Source organism: Neolamprologus brichardi, chromosome 3 (genome assembly GCF_056152115.1).
Source record: "Neolamprologus brichardi isolate AB-2024 chromosome 3, ASM5615211v1, whole genome shotgun sequence".
In the NCBI taxonomy this organism is placed as follows: Eukaryota; Metazoa; Chordata; class Actinopteri; order Cichliformes; family Cichlidae; genus Neolamprologus; species Neolamprologus brichardi.
The window spans coordinates 29,089,946-29,117,264 of record NC_142106.1 but is presented as its reverse complement, the minus strand read 5'-3'; the positions used below and the strand labels follow the sequence as shown (position 1 = coordinate 29,117,264).

General features: G+C 37.8%; 3 protein-coding genes across 3 annotated transcripts; 2 read left to right on the top strand and 1 right to left on the bottom strand.

Moving 5' to 3' along the window:
• Window positions 1-254: 254 nt before the first annotated feature.
• On the top strand, window positions 255-5,687 carry ltb4r2a (leukotriene B4 receptor 2a). Its single transcript, XM_087839295.1, has 5 exons — window positions 255-387; window positions 2,711-3,271; window positions 3,414-3,614; window positions 3,733-3,773; window positions 4,793-5,687. The coding sequence occupies exons 2-5, from the start codon at window positions 2,720-2,722 to the stop codon at window positions 5,094-5,096; spliced, it is 1,098 nt and encodes a 365-aa protein (XP_087695421.1). The 5' UTR covers window positions 255-387; window positions 2,711-2,719; the 3' UTR covers window positions 5,097-5,687.
• Window positions 5,688-10,085: 4,398 nt separating this feature from the next.
• ltb4r (leukotriene B4 receptor) lies at window positions 10,086-13,942 on the top strand. Its single transcript, XM_006808545.3, has 4 exons — window positions 10,086-10,189; window positions 10,907-11,431; window positions 12,126-12,393; window positions 12,646-13,942. The coding sequence occupies exons 2-4, from the start codon at window positions 10,959-10,961 to the stop codon at window positions 13,021-13,023; spliced, it is 1,119 nt and encodes a 372-aa protein (XP_006808608.2). The 5' UTR covers window positions 10,086-10,189; window positions 10,907-10,958; the 3' UTR covers window positions 13,024-13,942.
• Window positions 13,943-16,609: 2,667 nt separating this feature from the next.
• On the bottom strand, window positions 16,610-25,353 carry LOC102789479 (kelch-like protein 33). The gene is made up of 7 exons (XM_035915705.2): window positions 25,320-25,353; window positions 24,089-24,811; window positions 21,584-22,026; window positions 20,488-20,730; window positions 20,156-20,406; window positions 17,326-17,496; window positions 16,610-17,138 (listed from the first exon to the last, which is right to left on the bottom strand). Exons 2-7 carry the CDS (start codon window positions 24,735-24,737, stop codon window positions 16,610-16,612), a joined length of 2,286 nt encoding a protein of 761 aa, XP_035771598.2. The 5' UTR covers window positions 24,738-24,811; window positions 25,320-25,353.
• Between the last annotated feature and the right edge of the window lie 1,966 nt (window positions 25,354-27,319).

The window sequence follows — 27,319 nt, the reverse complement described above, 5'->3', positions numbered from 1 at the left end:
CAACTGCTGCTTTGACAGCAAAGGTGAAGAAACATGTCATATGCACAAAACTGTGGAAATGAGATGAACAGTGATTTGAATGAAATATCCTTTTACTGGTTTGTTTTTGGGTTTATCTGCTTGAGAATGTTGATGAACTGCTAGGACAGAGGAAAGAGGCGAGGTATAATTGGGACACACCTTCCTCTGCTCCCTGCATGTTACAGCAAGCATGACAAGTCAATGGAGAGAGGGCTCAGAGAGAGAAACAGAACGAAAGTAGGTGGGGGAAAGGTAGGACTAAAAGGTTAAAAGAAAAGGAAGAAACTACAACATCTTTAACACATTCAGACTCATTTTCAAGCACATGGTGTTTTCTTTTCTGTGTTGGGATTTACATTTAACTTGGTAAGTCTTTTCTGTCTTTTTTGATCTGGGATTTGTTTGTTGTTTTTAATGATTCTTTACAATAATAGTTCATTTTCTGCAGCCTAGTGAATCATATATATATATTGAGAATGCATGGCATGTTACATGTTTCCATGGGTAATACTGTTCTTATGTATATTAGAGGTTTTTGTAAGTATGAATATGTCAGGTACAGCTAAATTTATGGACACTTACGTTCCATGTGTTGTACCATTTCTGCGCGCGTACTCTTTCTCTGTGGGTGGAATAGGTATGCATGTGAATCACAGAGCACACAAACACACCCTCTAAGTCAGGCATGTTTTTATTAGTGTTGTGGTTTAACAGGAAGGTCTGTGTATGTAAATGGTAATAAAAATAGAGATTAAGATGACAAAGACCAAAGAAAATAGAAACACTGCAACAACAAGTGTAACAGAAACTGGAAAAAAAAATCTGCCAATTATTCACGACCTGGTTATAGTTGGTATAAGTTGTAGTTGTTGCACAGCTCAACAAGAAAAAACAGTGTCAGCGTCCACTGCTGCTTGGATGCCACTGCCCATGAGGTTTGACCAGCTCTTTGTGAACAACGGTCATGTGGTCACATTACTTCTGCAAAAAGCAGAAATCAACTGAACCTTGTGTGAGCCTGCTTCCCATTAAAACCAACTGCACACTTAATGACTCTGTATTAAACACCAATTACAAGACAGGTTGCTAAGAAATATCAAACAGGTTTGTTCAGCAAGTGTAGGTGTGCGTACCTGATTATACGCAGAGACATACTGACACTGCCTGACTCGAGTGATAGATAATGTAGAACATGTAATGACACGTTTTTTTGAAAAACACTTTTAGTAATGTGAAAGGACTCTGATTCTTCAAGTTGGCTGCTGGAGAGGGCAAAAGAAACAGAGAGCATATTCACACATTAAAGTGTCTCTGCTAATGTATAAATGTCTCAAGGGCTGTAAATATTAGATATACATAAACATATTTTATTACCTTAGTTTACTTCAACAAATCCCCCAAAATAAAACTGTCTCAGTACAACAGGGCCAATACTCCCTGCGGTCAGTTACTGCAGAAATTACAAGGTAATTATACTATTTTTACACCACAAGAAAGGACAGAGGGAAGATAGAAATATTAAGAGGTTAAGAGGAAGTAGCAGACAAGGAAATAAAAATGGACCAAGGTATACAGAAGGCATAGAAAGGCACACATAGAAATACTGATGAAACCACTACAAATAATAGACAAGATATGAACGAGAGAGCACAATATCACATAACTGAAAGCATAAATAAATGCATAAATAAATAGCAGTCAAGGATCCAAACCCCAACTCAATGCAACTTAGGCTCAAATGAACTAACACGGTGTTAAAATGCATTCACTGAAGTTATTATCCTGTTAACAAATGGAAAAAAAAACTTGGTTTAAGTAAAATTCTGAAAGCTTATTAATACTTATATACTTCACATTTGAACACACGTGTGTTAGCACCAAGACATTATATCAACAAGCGACTGTTCATTTCAATGCCATTGCTATGAATATGCCGAGACTGCGTTACTCTCACAGGGCAATGATAAACAATATATTGGAATAATGCATAAATTTTGCAGCTAGTTAAAAAGAGATCATCTCTGTGATTTATTCACCACTTGGCCAGTAGTCTGCGCCACAGCACAGTCCTCTAAAATGAGCATCAGTTTCACATAGTTTTAGACTGTAAACTAATTAATTGTCAGAAAAATTAAAAAGAAAGTGATTATCCACATGTATCCACACACTTCTCATACAGTGCATATTATTTTTAGTGCATATTTAATACTATTTTATACTATTTTAATGCTTTAATACTATTTTCTCCTGAATGTATTTTGAAGCTTCCCAGTATATTTCTTTTTTTTGTGTTGTGTTTGGGTTTGTTTGTGCAAAAATCATCTTCCGTCAATGACCCTAAGAGAAGGAGCACAGAAGACTAAAGTACAATCTCTGCTTAAATATTGACACCAACACACTCACTGGTGCTTTCCACTCATGTCTGGTCTCGTTTGTTGAGGAATTAAGAGTCTCAGTTAAAACCTGTTGCACTTGCGCCACACTCCCACACTTTCCTGCATGAAATTCAGGCTTTTAAGCCTGGCACTCGAGTCAGATAAAACATGAGGGAGAAGGTGAAGACCTTTACTATTATTTGTTATTTTTTGTTGCCATATTCTTGTTGCAGCCCTGAGATGCTGTCCCTATTTTCTGTATTCTTGTTAAAAGGGAGGAATAAAGTGACCGAATGAATCATTCTCTTTGACAGGAAACAAAGATGGCCCACAGAGATTGTTCAAATTTGATAAACACCACCGGAGGAAATGAAACCATTGTGGATAATCCAGTAGCCACATCTATGGGTGCCTTCATCCTCAGCCTCATCTTTCTCCTGGGCTGCCCTGGAAATTTGTTCGTCATCTGGAGCATCACGGCACGAGCTCGAAAGCAATCTGTCACTACTCTTCTCATCCTTAACTTAGCTATCGCAGATGGCTTTCTAATGGCTTTAACTCCGTTTTTCATTGTCTACCTCGTTAAACAGAACTGGGTGTTTGGGAATGTAATGTGTAAGGTCCTCTACTACCTGTGTCTAGCCAACATGTACGCTTCCATCCAGCTCATTATGATGATGAGCCTCTACAGGCTGGTGGCTGTGCTGTGGCCACAACGTGTCAGTGTTATCACCACCCAAAAGACGGTACCCCGTGTGCTGGCAGCGGTGTGGGCACTGGTGATTGCCGCCTCCATTCCTGCACTCCTCTTCAGAGAAGTGAGGGACAAGGGACCTAAGCATGTTTGCGATTCCTTCCATGATTTATGCAGCCATGTGAGTTGAGAAGAATTCTGATAGAGAAATACTGTTTAAATCTACCTCTCTATCTACCTATCAATCTGTGCATACATATATACACATTCGCACCTCCATTCTACACTATTGTTCATCCCTCTTGTGTTTTCTCCCTGTACAGGTGGTCCTACAATACACACTGGAGATCATATTGGGATTTCTAATTCCCTATACTGTCATTGTAGTCAGCTACATATGCATCTTGCGTCGGATCCGACAGACCAAGTTCCGCCGTCGCATTCGTAGCGAGAATCTCATCCTGGCCATCGTGGTGACCTTCTGCCTGTTTTGGTTGCCCTACCATTGCATAAACCTGGTGCAAGTATGTCCCACAGTCTTAATTTTATGCATAATACCTTCTTCTAATAATGCCTTTAAAATTCATCATTATGATGATTCTTAACGAAATTATAATTGACCTATTTTTACATTTTGCTCAGGTTGCATGGGCAGTGTATCCAGAGAGTCAAGTAAAAAATATGTAAGTATAATTTAAGATACAAATTTACATTTACTATTAAGAAGAAGTGAGTCAGGTGGTGCTGAAGTCATAGTGAACTTTTTACGAGATTCCTCATTGAACAGTTTGGAAAATTTCACCTTATATGAGAAAACTGGCAATGCAGCACTAAATGATATGTGTGATGGAACTAAAACTTAATTCCTGTCTGCTAAAGTTTCATGACACCTAAAAGCTAAAGTTCATTTACATCATTAGCATTTAAGTATCGCTATAGATATAGGAAAATCAATGTTTGTTTTTTTTACAGAGGCCTAAGAGTCATTTGGGGATTTTTATTTTTTTATATCATTATCTCAAGGGATGTGGTCGTCAAGACAACATTTCTGCTTTTACTATCACAGCCTCTGGTCTCTGTCTTTTAAATACCTTGTAAATACTGCAACTATAATCTGCAACAATTCATGTAGCTTATCGAAATGCTGAAATCTTTTATTTTTTGTGAAAGCTTTTTACTCAAAATGCATTTTATTGCTAAAAATACTTCTCATTTTCAAATGTGCTTTTACAAAAAAGGATAAAAATGTTCAGTATAGATATATATCTATATAGATATATATGTATTTATTTATGGGTTCCCATTGCAGTTAGTCACACAAATAATTACTGACTATATGCTGACTTTCAATGCAGAAAACACATTTTTGGCAGATCAGTAAATTACAGCATCCAAGAATCAGTTATTTGAATTTTAAAGTCTCTTTTCAGTGCATGCTTATATCAGTTAGTTATTACTGTCAACTTTCAGCTTTTTTAATAATCCAAGGTCACTACCTTTAAGGTCAATCTTTCATCTGTGTCCCAAAAGAAATGCACATGATAAAGAATTCCCCCAAATTTCTTCCCTTCTAGAAAAATCTCTGCCTGCATTAATCAGCTGTAGGCAAAACCAAGTTATTTTATATTTGATTAATTAATGAATGAATTATTTTTCCCATCATGTTTATGTTTGTATTGTGCTCACCTCTCTTCCCTCACAGACTGCATAAAATATGGACCAGGAGTCGTGCTGTCACCTCTGCCATAGCCTTCATGAGCAGCTGCGCCAACCCCGTGCTGTACTTTTTCGCAGGAAAGTCTTACATCCGACGAGAAGGACTTGCGTTCATGGCTCGCTTGTTTGAGGGCACTGGGTTGGATTCAGTTACAAGGAAGAGTAGACAAAACAGCCAGAATAGTCATGATAGAGACAAAGATGCAGATGCTGTAATGCTAAAAGACAGAGACCCAGATTCTACCACTAACTCAAGTTCTAATATCAAACCAGTGCAGAATGGTAAGTAGACGACATGAGGCAATAGGCCTGATATGGTGCTGTGCCCTTGAAATATTAAAATTATAAATTCTTCCTCCATCAAGGGTGAAAGCACATTTTTTAGGAGAAAATTGGAAAGGTTTTAATAACTTACTAACAGCTGGTTCCTTACTTCTGAAATGAGACTATAACAAAGGATACAACTTGACATCGGATTCCTGGAACAGGATGCACCTGGAAGCATGATACACTGACATATTTTTGAGGTGATTCTTAAAAGAGGAACTGTATACCACATAAATGAGCCTTGCCCAGCTCTGAACTGTCACACAAGAGGAAAAACTGTGAGGAACTATGTAGGATTTTCAGATTCCTACTTACCTCTATTTTCAATTCAACATTTACTCCTTAAAGGAGATGGTGCACTGTACATGTGAATTTTTTTTTAAGGTTTGACACTGTTATTTTGTTTATGCAATGATATATTTGTAAAATGTCTAAAAATGGTAAGAATGGTAAAAATGCTAAGACAGATCAACTGTTACATTTTATACAGTTGAAAGTTGAGCTGCCGTGACTTAATGGGCTTGACAACTTTAGTTTTGATATTTACTATTAAAATTCACACGTATGTCTCAGGATTCTTTTTTCTCTGTTATTTTTAATTGGACACATGTCATTTTATTAGCAGCTTGAAAAAAGTTTGAAATCTTTTAATTTCTTTTCAATTCAATTCAATTCAATTCAATTTTATTTATATAGCGCCAAATCACAACAAATGTCGCCTCAAGGCGCTTCATAGATACAGAGAAAAGCCCAACAATCATATGACCCCCTATGAGCAAGCACTTTGGCGACAGTGGGAAGGAAAAACTCCCTTTTAACAGGAAGAAACCTCCGGCAGAACCAGGCTCAGGGAGGGGCGGCCATCTGCTGCGACCGGTTGGGGTGAGAGAAGGAAGACAGGATAAAAGACATGCTGTGGAAGAGAGACAGAGATTAATAACAGATACGATTCAATACAGAGAGGTCTGTTAATACATAGTGAGTGAGAAAGGTGACTGGAAAGGAAAAACTCAATGCATCATGGGAATCCCCCGGCAGCCTACATCTATTGCAGCATAACTAAGGGAGGATTCAGGGTCACCTGGTCCAGCCCTAACTATATGCTTTAGCAAAAAGGAAAGTTTTAAGCCTAATCTTAAAAGTAGAGATAGTGTCTGTCTCCCGAATCCAAACTGGAAGCTGGTTCCACAGAAGAGGGGCCTGAAAACTGAAGGCTCTCCCTCCCATTCTACTTTTAAATACTCTAGGAACAACAAGTAGGCCTGCAGAGTGGGAGCGAAGTGCTCTAATAGGGTAATATGGTACTACAAGGTCATTAAGATAAGATGGGGCCTGATTATTTAAGACCTTGTATGTGAGGAGCAGGATTTTGAATTCAATTCTGGATTTAACAGGAAGCCAATGAAGGGAAGCCAAAACAGGAGAAATATGCTCTCTCTTTCTAGTCCCTGTCAGTACTCTTGCTGCAGCATTTTGGATTAACTGAAGGCTTTTCAGTGAGTTTTTTGGACATCCTGATAATAATGAATTGCAGTAGTCCAGCCTGGAAGTAATAAATGCATGAACTAGTTTTTCAGCGTCACTCTGAGACAGGATATTTCTAATTTTAGAGATGTTGCGCAAATGGAAGAACGCAGTCTTACATATTTGTTTAATATGTGCGTTGAAGGACATATCCTGGTCAAAAATGACTCCAAGGTTCCTCACAGTGTTACTGGAGGCCATATTTTCATTTCATTTATCGCCATCTTTCGTACCCTAGTACCCTGCCAATCCAGAGGTAGAGCCCCTGATATCCATGCAACATTGCAGAGGCATGCCAACCAAGACAGCCCTAAAAGATCCAGAGCCTTCAGGAACTCAGGACGGACCTCATCCACTGCAGGGACCCTGCCACCAAGCAGTTGTTTACCCGCCTCAGTAGGGATGGGTATTGATAAGATTTTCACAATTCCGATTCCATTTTCGATTCTGTTTAACGATTCAATTCTTTATCAACTCTCTTATCGATTCTTTTTAAAAAAAGGAGAACACTAAGGTCGATTAGCTTAGAACCTTGTTTTATATCGTCTCTTTGAACAAGATAGAAATTTAGGAGTAACATGGCCTTACTAACCCAACAGTGAGATCTTAAGAGATCCACAGCCTACGGCTCTTCAATGGGGTGTCACAGGGTCCCCAAGAAAAAAAATTGTAAATGTAAAATAATAAAATAAATATTCTTCTGTAGCAATAACAAAGTATAACATAAATTATTCTGTAGCAATTACACAAGAATATCCAGTAATGTCCCTGCCTACAATTAAACACATTCACTTACCGAAAATTGGGGGCATCTGCTGTGCAAATGGGTGCAAGCCTTTGACCACAAACTTAGTCACTGCTCGGTGACATTCGTCTATCCTGGCCTGAAAGGAGACGCTACCGGTAGACTGCAGCGAGAACTGCCAGCATCTGAGCCAACCAGACTCTGTCTGTCTCTCTCATCATGGTCACCTAAATGCACAGTAATGGCAGGTTTTGTAATAAGGCAGATCGCCTAACATAATATGCACTGTTAGTTGATTATTTATTAGGACGTGCAAACTTTATTGCTGCTGCTGGGTTGAGATTCACGAGTCCGGAGCGGAATTAAAAACACAACGTTCATTTAAGGTTATCGCGTGTTTTGTGAGCAAATGCTTTTGCATATTTGGAGTGTTTTCTCCCTTAAATGAAATATCCACTTTGTATTGCAAGTTGCCCTGTTGTCATCCGTTCTCGTAAAGTATAATCAAACTTTTGAGCATTTGAGCCGCCATGTTTCCTGCCAGGTAAATGACGCTCCGCAACGTGGTGACGTCATTCGGGGCGACTGGAATCGATAAGGGAATCGTTTGCAAAAATGGCAAACAATTCCAAGGAATTGAAACAGTTCTCAACAAGAACCGGTTTTCTATACCCATCCCTACGCTTCAGTGACCTCACCCCTGGAGATAGGCGACTCATCCCTCTTGTACCCAGACTCTGCTTCCTCCACGGAAGACGTGCCAGTGGGAGTAATTTCTTCTCTAACGGTTAAAATTTTATATTTGAAGAAGTTCATGAAGTCATTATTTGTCATTATTAATTATTAATTTTGTCAGATTAAAGTTATTTCTATTTTCATTGGCCGAAGGGTACCAACAATTTTGTCCACGTCTGTATGAGCTACTTCTTCTATCTGCCGATGGTACATGCCATCCAGGGACCTGTTCTTCCATGATAGTTCCTATACTTTCTCCTCTTCTTTCTTGGGTTTCTGCTACCTGAGTAGTTAGAAAAACACAAAACAAATAACGTTTGTTCAGATGGGTGGATATGAGAGAGTCTGTTCTTTATAACAAACAAACAAACAAACAAACAAAGATTTAAAAAAATGAGAGAGAATGGTAACAGATTAAGTTTCCAAAATTGAATCTGAAAAAACAAGATTACTGGAAGTAAACCAAAGTGGAGATGTTTGACCGTAAAGCACAACACTGCATTTGGCAAAACTCAAACTCAAAGTAAACAACTCATATCAACTGTGAACTGCAGTGGTGAAGGGGTTTTCATTTAGACTTGCCATCACAAGCCCTGAGGACCTTACACTGTTTCACTCAACCATCATCTTTTCTGTACACTAAATTGTTCTAAAGTCAAATGTGAAGCCAGTGTGACCCAAACTATGCTAACATCTTAAATCTGAACAAGTAGCTTTGATGCCTAAGTGGGTAAAGATAAAACGATGAGATCATGATAGAGACAATTTATTTGCTTAACAAGCATCCATTATGTCCAAGAATCTAATATTGCCTTGTCTGTTGCATAAAGTCATAGACACCTTATGCACCTCTGTTACACTCCTCTCACTGTAAAAGTCACTAAAGCAGGAAAATAATTTACCTTGATCACTTGATATCCATTCAATCTAGCACAGATGATCAGAAAATAGGTGAACAGAAAGAAAAGACAAAAAAGACAAAAACAGGCATTTGAAGTTGCCAAATTCATCCGCTTCAAGCCTGTGGTCTCACTATCAGGATGAAGGATACATAATAAGCAGCAAGCTGCTACTACTCCATGTAGCCAAGGACTGGTGCCGAGTATGCGATTATTCCTTGTGCATTTTCAGTCCTCCCCATCACATGTAATCATTTCATTGATTTTTAATAGGTAAATCTTTATTACACAACTACAGCTTTACACCTCTTGATTCTTTTAACATTGTAAAATAAATAAATAACAATACAAATTAATCAAAACATGACAAAAGCATGACACATAATACAAGTCATTGTGTAGCTGGATATGTCCTGTTCTCCTAAATAACTTATGACATTTGGATTATGTGGTAAATGTTGTTGTAAAGGTCTGCCAAAAAGTCTGTTGCAAGAGAAATTGTACAATACACAACTGTGACTTAAAATCGTGTATCAACAAGACACTGAAGGTTTACTGGAATACCCCTCCGTCACGCACCCCACTTACTCACACTTCTGATTTCTCTTCTTTCACAAAAAACACATCATCAATTTCACAGTACATTAGGGTACTTTTTCCTTCTTTTTTCTTTCCTTATTTATTTTTAGTTACAGTGAGTTGCTAAATGAATATGTCAATAAACTATGTAAAATGACATAAAAGCTTTAATGTTAGCATTTCATTAACTGTATTCAAGTCTGTTTTCTGAAAGGATGGAGGGCAAACAGTGCTCCACAATAGGCAGCAGATGTCATGTCAATATTTCCCATAAAGCCTACCAGTGACACAGCACAGTGCACCAATAAGAATACAGTAACAAAGTGAAAAGTGTAGGAGGAACAGCAGTTACCTCGCAACAGAGTGAGCACAAAGCTGGCTTCCTGTGGTCATTGATTTCCTCTCACATGACACTTCTTACTCAATATATTAAAAAAAACCTGTTTTCCTCCTCGCACAAGATCTTCAGAGTTAAGAAGGACACTCTGGAGGTTAGGTGTAAGGTGTTACACAGAGGGATATTATTTTTTTGCTTTTACTTTTCTAACTTTAAGAGAGACACCACCATTTGAAGGTAAGCATGAGAGTTTGATATGCCAAGATTCCCAGCCACTAGATATCACAGAGTTTGGCAAGTTCATTTTTTCCTAATAAAATCTGAATATGGATGTAAAAAGTAACAGAAATCTCAACAGGTTTCCCAGATTATTTAATTATTCATTGTTACACATTCATTTCTAGATTGACATTTTTATTACTGCTCTTGGGTTTTGATTTGTAACAGAGGAGTTGCAGCTTTCTGTGGAGCACACAGATGTCTGTGTAGCTTCTCAGTGATCTGAACTGGACTTCTTTAATTGCCCAGATGTTTCAGTGTGGTTCAAAAAATAAGTGCATACCGAGTATTTGTTTTCTGTGTTGTCGTGTGCGATGTGTCCAATTTTTCCAATAACCAAAAGTGATTAAACACATATTGTTATCCTTCATAAGATTTGTACATTCATATATTTACTAATGATAAAGTTAGGCCTTTGAGAGCAAGAAAGAACTAGACTAGACTAGAACATTTCAGCACATTTTGATGTTCAACATCTCTGGAACTTGTCAAATAATTTCATTTGGTTAAATAAATGTTTGATCATTCAAAGCAGCTCTGGTGTACACACTTTTCTTGTGTTAGATGCAGTTGTAGAAATCAAAATGTTGTGCAATATTTTAAGCACAGATACAAAGTGTACTCACAGATCTTAACGCAACATATCCTGTTTCCTGCCTCTCTATTATTTTTAAGGTTAAGTCAAGTTCACAGCTTTTGGAACTAAACATCATCAGAAGCTTTCTCAATGGCATCCAACACAAACTCCACCACCTCCACTGCCCCTCTGCCCATCTCAGCTCAGATTGGTATTGGCATCTTGACCCTGGCATTTGTACTGGGCTTTCCGGGGAACCTGTTTGTGGTTTGGTCGGTGGTCTGCCGGGTAAAGAAGCGCTCAGTGACATGTTTGTTGGTGTTGAATCTTGCTGTTGCGGATGCTCTTGTCCTGCTCAGTGCACCTTTTTTCCTGAGATACCTGGCTGGAGGCCAAGGCTGGGAGTTTGGCTCAGCAGCATGCAAGCTGATGCATTACCTATCAAATGTGAACATGTACGTGTCCATCTACCTTATTTGTCTGATGAGCATGGACCGTTGCCTTGCTGTCACAAGGCCTTTTGTTTCCCAGAAAATAAGAACTAAGCGCTCCCTGCTGTTTCTCCTGCTGGGAGTCTGGATTTTAGCATTCCTGCTGTCACTGCCGATGCCTTTCTATCGCAGGTGAGACCAAAGGTTTTTTTCACATTCAAAGCAATTGTGTATTAATGTGTTTACTGCTGCGGATCAGTGAAGGAAAGTGAACTGATCTTAATGGATATCTGCTCCCATTAGCTTCATGTGGATAATGTAGTTTTTTTCCTTTTTTCATATAAAACATATAAAGATAACCTTTTTGTAGTGTATCTCAACTACTTCACTTAGAGACAGCACTACTGGAAAGTAATACACCTATAATAAGACGCAATAAAGAAAAAAAAATAGATTTTTAATATCTCCTGCAGATAAATATTTTCAACAATTCATTTCTAAATTTTCTAAAATATTTATTTTTTAAAATCTTTTCATATATAATTTATGATATATATATATATATATATATATATATTTTTTTTTTTTTCTATATTTTTCCACTTTATTTAGTGTTTTCTTTTAAAATTATTATTTTATTATTACTGTAAGGGCGTATTGAGTAAACTGTAAAACAGATTTGCCTGTAGTCTAACATCTAACCCAAACTACTTTAAAAAGGTCCTACAAATTTATGCCTGTACTCAAACTGTCACAGTTATTTTTTATTTTGCTTTGTTGTCGACTCATAGTTTAGTTCCTACAGCCACACAGAGTCATGTCTCTCATTTTCTTAAGTAGTATCTTTTGGTGAATTCATAATCTTTTCCCTTTAATTCTCTGACAGTGTTCTCAAGAGTCCCACAAACAACATGAGCGGTTGTATACTTTACCACTGGGGGAGTGTGGCTCATTCTGTTTTCCAGTACATTTTTGAGACCATTATGGGATGCGTGGTGCCCTTCACTCTCATCAACACCTGCTACTCCTCTGTCATCTGCCGCCTGCGAAGTGCCATGTTCCAACGTAAAGGACAAAGCAGTCGCCTGATTCTGCTCATCATCTCGGCTTTTGCAGTCTTTTGGCTCCCCTACCACATTGTCAACATCATAGAGGTGTGTTATCTATTTAACGCTGGGTTGATGGCATCAAAACTCTCTCTTACTGTGAGACGTAAACACTTCAGGCATATGTTGCACTTCTCCAGTTACTCTAGCAAAATTTTTGTCATGCTACCACAGGAGTGACATTAATAGCTCTGACTGATAACGGAATAAATTCATAAACAATTTACTTTCTTTTTGTGTGTTATTTTGTTTTGTTTTCCCCCAATAATATTTACGCCTCTTTTCTTCTTCCTCATTCAGGTGATTGGTTTATTGATGGGAAGTGAGACAGTGATCAGTGCTGCTAAAACAGCCCGTCCAAACGTTACAGCCTTTGCCTACTTCAGCAGTGCTGTCAACCCCATCCTCTATGTGTTTGCAGGCAGCTCACACATCCGCCAGGCTGGGTTCAGCTTCATGGGCAAGCTCTTTGAGGGCACCAATTCAGAGAGCAGGACCACATCTTTTTCCCGTAGCGGCCGCAGCAACTCTTCACCAGATGAGAGCTCTGTCCTGCACACACTCTCTGTCAAAATAGGGAAGCCTTTCAAAGGCAAGAACAGAGGCGAGAGCAGGAGTGCAGTGGAGCAGGAGATTGATGCGCCTGAACTAAAGACTCTGGCCACCATTGAGCAGTAACTGTAGCATTTAAAATAATGTGAATTGTGTTAACTCAAACTCGCATATACTAACAATGTAAGCTAACTGGAGTAGTCCAGAAAGTAAATACTGTAAATATAATATTTTTTTATTGCTGAAGCAAATCATTGCAGAGTATCATATATTTTTGCATGTATGTCTGTGTGTGTGTGTGTTCATATTCTATCCAGTTGTACAGAAATGGACAATTTAATCAGTATTTTTGATGTAATTTTTAATTCTAATCAGAATTTTTCTATAGCGCACAACACACAGTCTGACTTTGAGCTCAAATTCAGTTAGTTAAAATAATGAACGTTTCTTAATGTTTGCCAATCTCTTATTGTGCAAACATGGCTTGTTTAATATGTGAGACTGTACTGGTTGCTTTGTTGGACAAACAGAACATTGCATAAAAAACACGAAAGCATCCTTTTTTGTCACGGTTTCGTGCGTTGCTGCCTTCTCTTTCACAACATCTAACTGAACTGCATTACAACACTGTATGTGGTTATTATGCTGTTGAGCTACCATCAAAAGTCCCAATAAAATAGGTGAGCAAAAAACGAAAAGTGCTCACCTTTGCAGGAAACGAGTTGCAGTCATAGTGACATCAAAGAGTGACACATCAGTGGTTACCGCCATTGTAGGATCCTGGAAACACAAAACTGTTTACTGTTACTCAACTGGTAACTTATGTAGGGCCTTCAAATAATGTCAAACAGATTTTTTTTGTCCTCTAACTGTATGGTTCTGTTACAACTGATTCATTTTCCTTTATTAATAATCATTTCTCTCTGAGTAAAAACATATAGGTGACAAGTTTGAACTGAAATATATTTGAATTGTGCTGTAGATTTCGTTCAGACTTCTCAGGAGCATGATTATTTTTATGATTTTACATATGGGCTATACAATTCTGATTGAAAACCAAGAAAGCAAGCATTTTTTTCTTGGGTAGTGAGGTTAAATCCTTCTTTACAGCAAACATATATATATAAAGTAAGAGCAAAAATATGCATAATATGAATGTGAATAATAGAAACGAACACATTTTCTATATGTATTACAAAGATGTTCGTGTCCCTACTTAAAAAAGTAGCAGAATTTGTTACGTTTTAAATACTTGCTATGTTGAGTTAGAGTATGTTGTTTCCTGTTCACCCTGAGCACGTGTATGTGATTGTAGCAGTACAGTTACAGGAAAAGAAAAAAAAATGGTCACATGTACTTAATCCAGAGTAGTATAGGAAATGAGTTTCACTTAGATTTAAGAAATTTACACAACAACAGAGCAAACTGGATTAACTCAGAACATCTGATTCTGAAAGGTATTTTATGAGACAATAAAGAACACTTGCTGGTGCTGGGTTCGACTTCCCAAAGGTGCTCTAATGGATTGTGATCTGATGACCGTGAAGGCCACTTGAGTACAGTGAAGTGTTTGTGGTGTTCAATAAACCAGTTTGAGATGTTTTGAGCTTTGTGATGTGCTGAAAGCAACCATCAGAAGACAGTAACACTCTGATCATAAAGAGATAGAAATGGTCAGCAACAATATTTAGGTTTAGAAGACGCACATTTGCGATTAAGGGGCCCAAAGTGTGTGGAGGAAATTACATGACTATCACCAGCAGCCTAAACCACTAAGACATGGATCTGTGCTGTTTTGTTGCTGCCAAGTTCTGACCCTGCTATGCGAATGCTCCAGGAGAAACGTTCCCGACTTTTGTTGACCTATGTGATCTTGAACTAACAATGTAAAAGCGGCTTGAGGCAACTGTTGTTGTGATTTGGTTCTGTATAAATAAAATGTAATTAAATTAAATTGTTGCGTCAATTGTGATTTTGTACAATAAAACAAAAACAAATAGTCACATCACACTGGGAAACTGTTTAAATGGAAATTGCTTTACTACATGTACTTTTCTTTTTGTTGCTGTCATCTTGGTTTTTTTTTTCTTCTTCATTACTAGGTCAATATTCATTTATGACTAAGAATCTGAAACATAGAATTCAGGTCACAGCGGTGTTCAGTAATACCACTTTAATTCACTTCAAAGACGACAAAAACACAGAAACCTCCTTTTTGCAAAAGTGCATGCCTCAAACAGTGCATTTCCAGATGCAAAAAACAGCTTGCGATACAGAAAATTTATCAATAGTAAACAGAAAATAAGCATGAAAAGAAAAAAAGAGTCACAAAGATAGCATGATTAGAACAGACTACAAAGAAATGGAGCTATTCATTGTTTGTTTTTGCAACCTAATTCTGTTACTCAAGATGTGAAGCTGCATATGAAGAAGACGTGTGAAACATCAGATAAATAGGCCAATTCTGTATCGCAATGCAGAAAACTGACTGTTCTGTGACCTCATTTAGTGTAATTTGGACTATTGAAATTTTAATGTAGTTAGCATTTTAACTAAAATGTCAAGTTACTTTTGGATGTCTGTTTTTTTTATGTGTATTTTTAACATTTGAATGAAAGTTAAAGATTAAAATGTCATTAATCCCATTAAACTGAACATAAATATTTGAAATAGCGCCTGTCCACAATTGTGCAGGATTTTGCATAATATACAGTTATTAGAAATGGGAGACAAAACTCTCTGCAAACTGACTGAATTAGTTGGGTACAACAGTAAATTCACATGAATATTTCATTGCATCTTTAGGCGGAGGTGGAGCACAGACATCTGGACCATATACAGATGCATTCTCTGTGATATTTATTCCTTTGTTGAGTCATTTCTCTTGTACATGTTACGGCCTTAGCAGGGCCTGCTGTGATTTTGACCTGTATGGGTGTGTCCTACCATCACAAGTGGGGGCTCATCTGGGCCTCAGATCAATATGTTAAAAAGCATTATATTAAATTAGAATTAGTTTACACATGTGCAATGCCACAACATTTTTATTAGTCTTCTTGTGATGTTATTAAACAGAAAAGTTAGTGCATTCATATACTATAGTATACTTTGATATAATGACATGTATTAATACCTCAAAATATTTGCAAAAGAATACAAAAATATGTTAGTGTGCTTGTGCTGCCAGAAGGTGTTTGATTCAAAATCACATCCATTGCCTATTTTCCATTTTTATTTGTGTGTCTGTGTGTATTTTAAATGAAGCAGCATCACTGTGGTATTTGAAAATGCTTTTTCATGCACCTGAAATGCACTGGCTGCTACTTTATGGCAGCATTGATAAGCTTTCTGTTGAAACTGCTCAAGATACAAAATGATTACTTGGAAAACTAGTTTAGTGAGCTCAGATTCACATCTAATCTGAGCTCAACTTTACATGTTTTGCTCTCGCATTTTCACTCTTGACTAATTAGTTTCAATGATTAATTTTATGGTGTTAGGTTATGCAAGCACATTTTCAGATAGTGTAAATGGCAAATGGAAGGGTTCTTATATAGCACGTTTCTACTGTAACTGAGCACTCTAAGCTTAGATAGAAAGCACTTTACACAACTTGCCTCATAGAAGCAACTTTTTTTCTATGGTTTTTCTATGCAAGATTTGCATGTAACACTCTGAACCACTATAGAGAATCAACTACTACTTAAAGATTTTATTGATGATTAACCACGTCTGGGCATGGCAGTGAACAAGCTGCCAGATCAGTATATGGGTAGGGCATAGCACCCAGGTTTTCCCAACATTGCTCTTTAGGATTATAGCAATGCACCCACTTGGTATCCCTTGCTGTGTTTGCTGAAGAACCTCCTACTACATACAATTTACCATCAAGTACAGTTCCTCCTGGTGATAGATGAGCTCGAGGCAGAGTGGGAAACGAGGACCAGGAGTCCTGAGTGGGGTCATACAGCTCACACAAGAGCTGATCTCCAAAGCCTATCCAGAGAGGCTGTAGCCCTCCAGCTACTACCAACCGCCTTCCTAAAGCTAACATTGTATGGCCTGCACGTCCTGCTCCCACGGTCATGGGTGATCTGGGAAAACAGCCACGGGAAGGATGGTAGCGCCACATAGATGAGAGGCAATGGTGATGGGAGTCAGAACCACCAGAAATATAGATCTGCCCATCCAGAACAGCTGCAGCATGGCCACAAACAGCTGTGTCCAGAGGGTGAGCCAGCCTGCAGGACAACAACAGCCAAATGAAAAGAATTTTTTTTTTTGGGGGGGGGGAGAGTTAGTCCGAGTAAGATAGACACAGAACTCTTAAACTAACCTTTTCATAGTGCTTCAAATACATTCTTCCTACAAGAGCTCAAGATATAAGATATCAATGAATAAAAAAATGCCATAACTTAATGTATTCACCTCCAGGTGTTCTCCTCAGGACTGTAACATTCCACAGCATCGTGGTATTGGTGGTCATTGCGATTTCCCCCAAGAGCAAAAACCTTCCCATCTAGGCACAGTGCAGAGAAGTAGTCGCGTTGATGCAACATATCAGGGAGCTGTTCCCATTTGCACTGTGTCAGGTCAAACCTAAGGGAAATGGGATTGTGCTTGTCATCAGTTAGGACTGAGCGTGTTTTGAGTTCTGCATTCTTATTGAACTTTGATTTTGTCTCTGTCTCCCCTGTCAGCTGTATCCCCTTGTCAAGTCCGCATCTATGTGATATGTTTCCTGTTTTACTTTGTCTGTGTCTCATGTCAGTGGGTCTAGTTTGGCCTCCCCTGTTCTTGTTGTGTTTGATTACTCCCAGCTGTGCTCTCCTCCTGTGTCCCATTCCCCTGTTATCCACCTGTGTATTTTAGCCCTGTGTTTCACTCAGTAGGGGTCGTGTTGTCCCCTCATACTGTGTGTGTTTCCCTCCATGCTCCTCGTCCCTGGTCTCTTGCCTCCAGGTTTCTTAGCATTTCGTTTTAGTCTCTAATTTTGGTTTGTTTTTGGAGTTCTGTCCTGTAACTGCAATAAAGCAGCCTCTTTGAGTTTACTCCTCTGAGTGTCCTGCATTTTGGGTCCTACATCCTGCTTGCCACAGCCATTTCATGACACTAACAAATACGGCAGTAAAATTTAAAGTAATGAATCAACCTCTTTATTCTAGTAATAAAAGGGGGAAAGTACAGGCTATGAAATGTACTCAAAGTAGGAAAATACAGCAAAAGTCGTTTCTTATAGAAAAATTCTACCATCTGATTTTATGCAAAGGCAACTGAACCATATTAAAATTGCAATAAAATAATATTAGTAAAAGCGAATGTAGCTATTATTCAAATCTAAACTCAAATTAATGTACTCATTTTTAATCTGTAATGTAGGACACCAGCAGAAAGAAAGTAAAAAAAAAATAAATATTTTTCTGTTGCCTTCATTGTACGTGTACTTTCCCTCCACACCTACACAGGAAGATAGTACAATCAGTACAATCAGGGGTAAAATTGAGATCTAGCATGTGGGGTAACCACAGTTTGCGGTGTAGTAGCTCAGCATGGGGAAAAGAATCGCAATACACAAGAGGTTTTAAGAGGACAACACCCAAATTAAAAGGAAATTGAGGCGGGGCAAGACAGCAGTTTCACAAGATATCTTGACCTATTTCTATTTCCTATACTGACACTATACTGTACATTATCTTTATACAAGACTCTATAAAGCTGGTATAATGGTGTAATTCAGTGACTTAATCTAAGCATTATCAGTGTAAATACAAATTAGTCTACTACACTTGATGTAACCTAATACTGACCAGCCACTGTGCACCAATAAAAATAAAGTGAATTCATAATAAATTCACCACATTGCTGGAAACTAACCCATTTACTGTGGACAACACCACCCAGTATTTTCATGCAACACTTGCATAACACAAAGTAACTATAGCTCAGTTTGTTTTGCAGGACATTTTGCAATATAAAAATACAAGATCTATTAAAGCAAATCTTATATAGATCCAGTATGTGATTTGAAATTAATATTGCTTCAGTGTCCTTCTTTTCTGTATTGCTAGCTAAATGCTCTGAAGTATTGAAGCCACAACAACACACCTGCACTCCTTCCAGCTCACTTTGAGTTCCCAGTATAAATGCTATGTTATACCACTGAACCTAAAGTAACCAGCCTGTTTTGAAAATGTAGAAAGTGAAGTTCCTCATTATTACACAACCTAATTTATGAAAATCTGTGGTTTCTAGCATGTATGGATTGGATGGCTTGTTATTGACATCTGGTGAGAATTTCATCTCAATGGTAACGTGTAAAATACTTATTTTACCCACTCTCATGGTGCTGCATATATTCCATAGAAATTTTGGTTCACTGTGACATGATAGCGATAGTACTGAGGTAGGCCGTGATGTTTAAACATTGCCCAAAGTGTGGAAAGAAATCTCAATCGTACCATTACACCATCCCTCCTACCTGGCCAGCATGCAATGGACAATTAGGTCTGCAGAATGGATCATAGGTACTGATTTTTCCTCTATCCAGATCTTTTGAAGGTCCAGGGTTAGATAATGGGCATAAAACATCTTTGCAGAGCGCTCACATCCCTGAAGAACATTTATGCCCCTAGACTTCCCTCACTCTGATGAAATAATCCACTCATGTCATTCAGTCATATGCATATTGCACTACTCAGTTTTGCACTATAGTTTGTATAATTTCTAATTTCTCACTTGTTTTTTTTCTCACTTTTTATCTCTCTCTCTCTTTCTTTAAACTTGGGCAATTAACAATGATTTTGATTCAATACAGATCTGCCCAGACAACTGGACCTCACTGGATATTTCCTTTTTTGGGGGGTCTTTTCTGTAAACTCTAGATGTGAATGTGCAGGAAAATCCCACTAGATCAGAAGGTTCTGAGAGTAAAAGACATGTAGTTGTAGTTACAGATTAAAAAGCTACATTTAACTAAATTTACACAGCAGTTACGCAAACATGCACACACATTTCTGCAATTCATTCAAGGAGGAAGTTGCATATTGTATCAGTTCAGTGTTTGTGTGAGTTACTTTAAAAAAAATCTCTTCTGCCAACGACTGTGCTGTTGATGAGCTCTGAACTCAAACAAAGCTGTTAATATCTTGACAGTTTATATATCAAGCACGTGTACAACGTACAAGAAGAACTCTTTTGCAAAACCAACCACAAACACCTCTGATGTCTGTATGACATTTGTGACCCACACAACACTAACCTCACTGCTGACTTGAGGATGTCCAGTGCTCCGTAGTATTTGCGTCCTCCCAACACATACAGTTTGTTGTTCAAGAGACAGACACAGTGTCTGAATCGCGCAGGTTCAGGAAACATAGCAAATGGTTTCCATTCTATGCTCCTTCTTAAACCGGGCCCACGGTGGAACTGTTGAGCAAACCACAGGGCCTGGCTGGGAACCCTCTTCCTGAATTCATCATCAACAGTGTCCCCACCTACCAAAACCAGGACCTAAAGAAAAGTGGTAATATTGCTTAAACAGACATAGCTTTAATTGAATTCCAAACATCAGTGAAGTAAAATAGTATCAACCTGGTTTTTGGTGCGAGGATGATATTTAGGCCCTCTGTAATCCCCTTCAATGAGACTTTGGAGGGCTCCCAGTGTTTTCCTTGCACCAGGGCTCCTGAGTAAGATGCTGCAACTAAGGGCCTCCTGAAGTTCAGCATAGCTGAAGAGTGTGATCCGAACATGAAGGAGCAGGCTGGACAGGCATTGGAGTCTCTCTTTAGGGTTGTCCTCCACCCAGCTCACTACTGCCTTGAACACCACAATCTAATTATAAAGAAGAGAAATGCTTTAGAAATATTATTTTACAAAATAAACAATAAATTGCATAAATAGCCTGTGATTACTACTCCAACTGTCCTTAAGAAAATCTATTCATTTTAAATTTGAGTTAATAATTTATATTTTTTTTCACATATACAAACTGAATATTTTCAGTTACAACTACTGAATGCTGCACTTTGGATGGTGTACAATTGTGAGCAATGTCACCTACACAACATTTTGTGAGCAATACATTAGGCTAATTGTATTTTCTCTTCCATTTGTAAATACAAATAATTAATATTTTAATGGTCAAACTTTGCAGTTATAAAGTATGTAAAGACCCCCAAAACAGCACTGAATATAAATGTGTCTTATTTCAATTTTTTGTTCTTTTATATAAGGCTGTTGAACTGTAAGCAGAAGTAACACATTAGTTGTGAAGCTAAAAGCCTATAAGCTACTGCGTGTTTCAGGTTCTGCCACAGGTTTCTTCCTTTTAAAAAGGAGTTTTTCCTTCACACTGTCTCCAAGCACTTGCTCAAAGGAGACCGTTTCATTGTTGTTATCTCCCTGTTGTTATTACTATAACAGGATCTTTACCTTACAGTATAAATTGCTTTGAAGTGATTGTTACTGTGATTTTATGCTATATAAATAAAAATGAAATGAATTACAAACCCATTGCATTGCACATGGATAACAGCTGTTATCCCTGGCATTACTTTTGGAACAGATAAAATGATTGAGAAATTTTAAAAAAAGTTAGATATGTTAGACGAAAGGAGGAACACATGATGAGAAATTTAAGCTAAACACAAAAAGAATGACTGACCACCAGAAATAAAAATACTACCTCACTCTCTACAGACAAGGAGTCCTTCTTAAGAAGCTTGTCAAGGAGGTGAAAGGGAATATCCTTGAACTTTTCCCCATAAGAGACGCACTGGAAGTGGGCTGCAATATACTCCTCGGCTGCCTGCCCTAGCTGGACCAGCCCGTAGGTCTCAGCCAGGACCAGCACATCTAGACATGTGCTTTCATCCATTCTGTCCTGCAGGAACTCAATGCACAGCGACAGCGCCCCCTCCAGCTGGAACTGAAGCATTGCACATGTAAGCTCCCAAATCCGACTCCAGTTCAGTCTGAGCTGACCGGTGTAGATGAAATAGAGCATGGATTCAATCACCCAAGACGACACACCTCGCAGGCACACGACTTCCTGGCAAGACTCCCGTAACCCTCCGCACAGCAATGCCCGGAAATAGTCTCCAGCTGCTGCTAACACTAAACGATGTGCTGAGAAAAGTCAGAAGATGATAAAAAGTCACAGAGAAAGATGTGGATAAAGTAGAAAAAGACACAAGGTAAGCAAACGTTTCTAACTCCACCTAGTGTTAGCATACTGGAAATGCATTTCCAGTTTACTTTCTCCCTCAAAACAACAGTGAAGGATTATTTTCTGTCATGCTTTTTTTGTCTTTTTTTTTCTTGTTACAGCAGCACATGTCTGGTCAGCATGTGTCGCCAAGAAATGACACATTTTTAGCAAAAAAAAAATGCCTATATTAGTAAATGACATGATTTTGTGTATATATTTACTTTGTGTTGACATTATTGACAGTCCATTTCTCTTACCTGCATAATCAACAGCTGACTGTCACACTATGAACTATTCTGGGAAAAGGATTCTAGGAAATCTACAAGTTTGTGGAGGAGCGCGAAGTACAGTCACCCTTTCTGTGAATGTGATTATCATGAGTAAAATAGTTGCACTCCAGCTACAGTTGTGGTCAGAATTTTACACGCGTTCATCATGTACATAAATGTCATAGCAATTTAGGACTTTTATATGATTTATTTGAACTGTTCTTTTTCCAGGGTGGAACGATTGTGCAGCATGCATCTTTAGTGACTCAAGGAAAAAAGAACTTGGTGCACAAGTTTAAATTTATTTTAGATTTATTTTGGATATAATACAACAGTACAATATACTGTATTGTATACTGTTCAGATATACATTTCAGAGTGTACAGATAATGCCACTGCTTTCAGTACAACTACACTGACTGACTACTACAGTTAATAGATTTTACATACAAAACATACATTCATCTTCATACACAATATGCTTTTTTTTACACATACAACACGCCATGTTATATCCTATAAAACAGTACTTTAAAGTTATGCTTTAAATGGAGTGTTGTAACCTAAAGCCCTGAGCTCAACCCTACTGAAAATAATTAAAGCCAGGTCTCAAACCAACTAATTTGATTGAAGTCTACCACTTCTGTTGAGAAGAGTGGTCAAATATCCAAAAAGAATTATGCCAGAAACATAAAATAAAATCCAAAATTATTTAATTTAATTCATGACAGACACAATGATTCCACTCTGGGAAAAGATCAGTTCAAAGAAATCATTAAAAACTCCCAAATTATCATGACATTCAAACCCATAATGGGGTGGCTGTAGCTCAGGTGGCAGAGCAGGTCAGCCACTAATCAGAAAGTCGGTGGTTCGATCCCAGGCTGCCTCCTGGCTACATGCCAAATATCCTTGAGCAAGATACTAACCCCATGTTTGCCTACTGGTGGTGGTCAGAGGGCCCGGTGGCACCTGTGTCTGGCAGCCTCGCCTCTGTCAGTGCGCCCCAGGGCAGCTGTGGCTACAATGTACCTTGCCATCGCCTGTGTGTGAATGACTGAATGTAGTGTAAAGCGCTTTGGGGTCCTTAAAGACTAGAAAAGCGCTATACAAATGCAGGCCATTTACCATTTTTACCATAATGAGTTCATGGAAACTTTTGACCACTGTTTGTATGAAATGTGACCAGATCTAAGAACAGTATTTGTTTCTCTTTTAATGATCACAATAAAAATGAAGGCCAGTATGCATTTGCAGATCTGAAATAAATGCTTTGGGAATTTTCTTGTAACTATTTATTTAAAACAATCTAAATCTTTTCAAAGGACTATAATTGAAAACTGTTTAAAAGAAAAAATTTAATGGCAGTATGAACGTATGGAACTTAAGTTGAAAAGTAACATACTCTAGTTTCTGGGGATTTTCCTTTTGAGCATGTGACTAAAACAGTCCCAGCTCTATTTCTAATTCTAGATGTTTCATTGTTGTGTGTTAAGAGATTAAACCCTGTTCCGGTCATATTACCCTACATCATAATCTCAAAGGCTACACTGGTCAGCTAGTGGACATTCCTCATAGATTACTTTTCATTTGTCACCACTGTAATACCATCCAAGTATTGCTGTGTCGTTATTTATATAGCTATGGTCATATGCCATTTTAGCCTTTTTTTCTAATTGGGATGTCCATGAGCACTGTGTTTGGGCCTCACCTGAATATTTCTCTCCAGTCTCTGCTTGTATTGTGACATCACATCCTTCTCCTCTCTTCCACATGTCTCTGATGATAGCCAAGCTCTTCTCTCTCTCTTTTGCAGCAGAAGTTTTGATCTTTGATATGCAACTTTCTTTCAGCCTCTCCATCTGGAGACATTGAGAAGCATTTAAAACCTCCTCAATCACCCGCTCTTTACTCAAGTCCATGGCCACATGTCCACAATATGCAAACTCCATGATAGCCCTTAACCCAACTGGTGTCAAACATTGTGCAATTTCTCCCACTCCAAGCCCTGGCATTTCTTTTGAACCTAAAAATGCATTTGGGGTTTGACTGATAGCTGCTAGAACAAGCCGGTGAGCTTGGAAGGATTTTCCTTGAACGATAAAGGTGCAGTCCAGGAGTAATTCTTCCTTGCAAAGGTTGTGTAAGTGAGTGAAGAGTCTGTCTGAGTGTGAAGAGAAGTTGTAAGAGATAAGACCAGAATTCTCTGAGAGACATGAAGAAAGGCCGTGAGGAGTTTCTTGAGCTTTAGAGTCTGGTATATCCTTTGGTGTTTGAAGAATAGTTTTTGAGCTTTCTTTTATGCCACCATTGTCCACATGTGTTCCACTTTCTCTTCTGCATTCTCCACTTCTTCTCATAATGTCTTCCTGTGTGCACCTTATAGACTTGCTTGTGTCAGAGCAGACCGCCAGATGTTTACATTCAACGTGCACTGTACAAAGAGAGAAAAGGCGGAACAGCGAGAGTCAGGATAAGTCAGTAATAAAGACACTAGAAAAGTGTGACTACTCTATTCCTGGAAATGTTACTGTACTTATTCACTTTAACATTAGACATGCATCAGTTGTCCTCATGACCTCTCAAGTGTCTTTTTACGCAAAGAAAACACAACCTAGCCTAAAAAAAAGTTCAATATTGTCATCATGACAAACTTTTAAGTTCAGGAGGTCAAAAACATGTGAGCCACTTATTAGCAATGCTGTAACACACGAATGTGTCAAGACACAAACATTTGTCTGTTGCACCTGTTCACAGAGTTCAACATGTAACAACTTACAGTTCATTTTGACAGTAAACGTCCTCGTAAGAACAATTTCCCACGAGATATTAGAAATACCAGCAGCATACGACTTATTGTAATTTTGTACTAAGACGAGTCTTGCTTGATTACAATTGGTTAATATCTTATTTTAGATAAAAGACTCTGCATAGGCACCTACCTTGCTTTTCCTTTAGCAGTGTGGGTGGAACAAGTGACTTTGACCAGTGGCATTGTGAGCATGTGGGGCGCACAAGGCACTAGAGCAGGTTTAATTATAGCATGGCACTGACACTATAAAGACTACACTACAAGAAGTTTCCAGTACGCTCAGGAACTGCCTGCTTAAAAAAGTTCAACATGAAGTGAAGTATTTTGAAGTATTACATGAAGGGACTGAAGGTAAAAACGAAGACTGAGAAGATATTATTGCCCAAATACCTTAAATAACAACAATAACACAGCCATTACTGCTGTGTCTAAAGTCTGACAAAGCATTAATGAGTATAAATAAGACACTCTCTCACTATGTCCAGCGTACCTTTTTTAAATTGTGCTCAAAGTAACATCAGGAGAATCTATTAACCCAAAAAACAATAATATTTGTTTCATTATGTGTTTAATTCAGTTTTTAACATCCATGTTGAAAAGTTGTTACACAACAGAATGAGAGAGAAGAAGAGTTCCTGAAAACGTTTTTAGTGCAGTCATTGTGAAAGTTCCTTCCTGTGCGTTATTGACACTGATAGCTGATGAAAAGCATGTAGGCTGAGTTACAGATCAGCTGTGTTACTCATCTTGAAACTTATTAACTTTGTTATGTTAGTTCTACAGTTATTATTTTAAATAACACAGTTATTTATAACTTTTTTTGCAAACAAAATTAAAATCAGGTTTTTAGCTCTTTGTTTTTGGAAATAAAGATTTTTATTGGAAATAAAAAAAAAATATTTCCTGTAGAAAATATCATTGGTGGGGTACTTTGTGTTTTGCTTTTTTAAAATTCTTTCTTTTTTCTCTACTTCTGATTAGATAAAAGCCAGAAGATCATTCAAAAAGTATTCTACGAAAAATATTTCGATTTTAAAAATATTTTCATCTTTAGTTGCTTCAGCAGAACCCAATTACTCTTCTGTTACTCCACACTCTGCTTCTGCATGAAACACAGGTTTCTTATGCTGTATAACCAAGTGTTTTCTAAGAGGACAGGTACTAGAACCTGATATTGAAAATGGATAACAGTAGAGGTTAAGGTATTGAGAAGTATTGGAAAAACAAATATTATTATAATAACAACAATCTGTTAATTTTTATCCAAAGCCCAATATAATAACTTATTTGTGTTTCAGATAACACAACTCAGATAAACATTTATGGTGTGTGTGTGTGTGTGTGTGTTTGTGTGTGTGTGTGTGTGTGTGTGTGTGTAGGCAAGAAAATTAGTGTATGTGTGTGAGTTCTTGCCTGTAAGGAGGGGGATGAGGTAAATGGGAGGGGATGTCACCTACCTCACTGACAGTATAAATTCCAATTATTTCACTGTGAAATGAACAAAGGCTGATTTTCCCTCTTCATTCAACAAGCAAAGAAAGGCACTGTAAGTACTGCTTTTGGTTTAACATTTTCTATAAAGGAGTTATTTTTTTTTTAGATGTAAAAGTTATTATGTCAAAGGTTTAACAACATGTAATATTTATACTAATGTGTACTTTTGTGAGTTTTAATACTAAAATAAACATCATTGAAAACAACTATTTTCTCTTTTGACACATAATCCATCAGTCGAAATGATTTCTGCACATATGATCTGTAATTTACACGATACTTTTACCAGTACTTCATTGTAATATATTGTAGCTAGTATAGTATTTCGACCACATTTGAGAATATATTATATGGGAAATGAATTCCAATAATAATGACAAAATACTAACATGAGTTAAAAATATTCTGCTTTGGTCAAGGTTATTTCTTATCCAGGTTCATGTCCTTTAGAAATAAGACATTAGCACACACTGATGTTGCATTCATAACTGAACTATTATGAGAGTAATTACTCAAATGAGCTTCTTTTGTAAGGGTGAATCATTATCTGTACTCACCCACTGCACAAAATTACATCTAATCCTGCTGAATTTTTCTTACAAGCTTTTTTATATTCACAATAAGATAACTTTAATT

Excerpts from the sequence above, each read along its gene's own strand:
- ltb4r2a (XM_087839295.1), top strand. The coding sequence starts at position 2,720 with ATGGCCCACAGAGATTGTTCAAATTTGATAAACACCACCGGAGGAAAT. Across the intron at positions 3,272-3,413 it reads TCCATGATTTATGCAGCCAT|GTGGTCCTACAATACACACT; the intron begins GTGAGTTGAGAA and ends CTCCCTGTACAG. Across the intron at positions 3,774-4,792 it reads GAGAGTCAAGTAAAAAATAT|ACTGCATAAAATATGGACCA; the intron begins GTAAGTATAATT and ends CTTCCCTCACAG.
- ltb4r (XM_006808545.3), top strand. The coding sequence starts at position 10,959 with ATGGCATCCAACACAAACTCCACCACCTCCACTGCCCCTCTGCCCATC. Across the intron at positions 11,432-12,125 it reads CCGATGCCTTTCTATCGCAG|TGTTCTCAAGAGTCCCACAA; the intron begins GTGAGACCAAAG and ends ATTCTCTGACAG. Across the intron at positions 12,394-12,645 it reads ACATTGTCAACATCATAGAG|GTGATTGGTTTATTGATGGG; the intron begins GTGTGTTATCTA and ends TTCCTCATTCAG.
- LOC102789479 (XM_035915705.2), bottom strand. The coding sequence starts at position 24,737 with ATGAGAAGAAGTGGAGAATGCAGAAGAGAAAGTGGAACACATGTGGAC. Across the intron at positions 20,731-21,583 it reads CCTTGTCTGTAGAGAGTGAG|ATTGTGGTGTTCAAGGCAGT; the intron begins GTAGTATTTTTA and ends CTTTATAATTAG. Across the intron at positions 20,407-20,487 it reads ATCCTCGCACCAAAAACCAG|GTCCTGGTTTTGGTAGGTGG; the intron begins GTTGATACTATT and ends ACTTTTCTTTAG.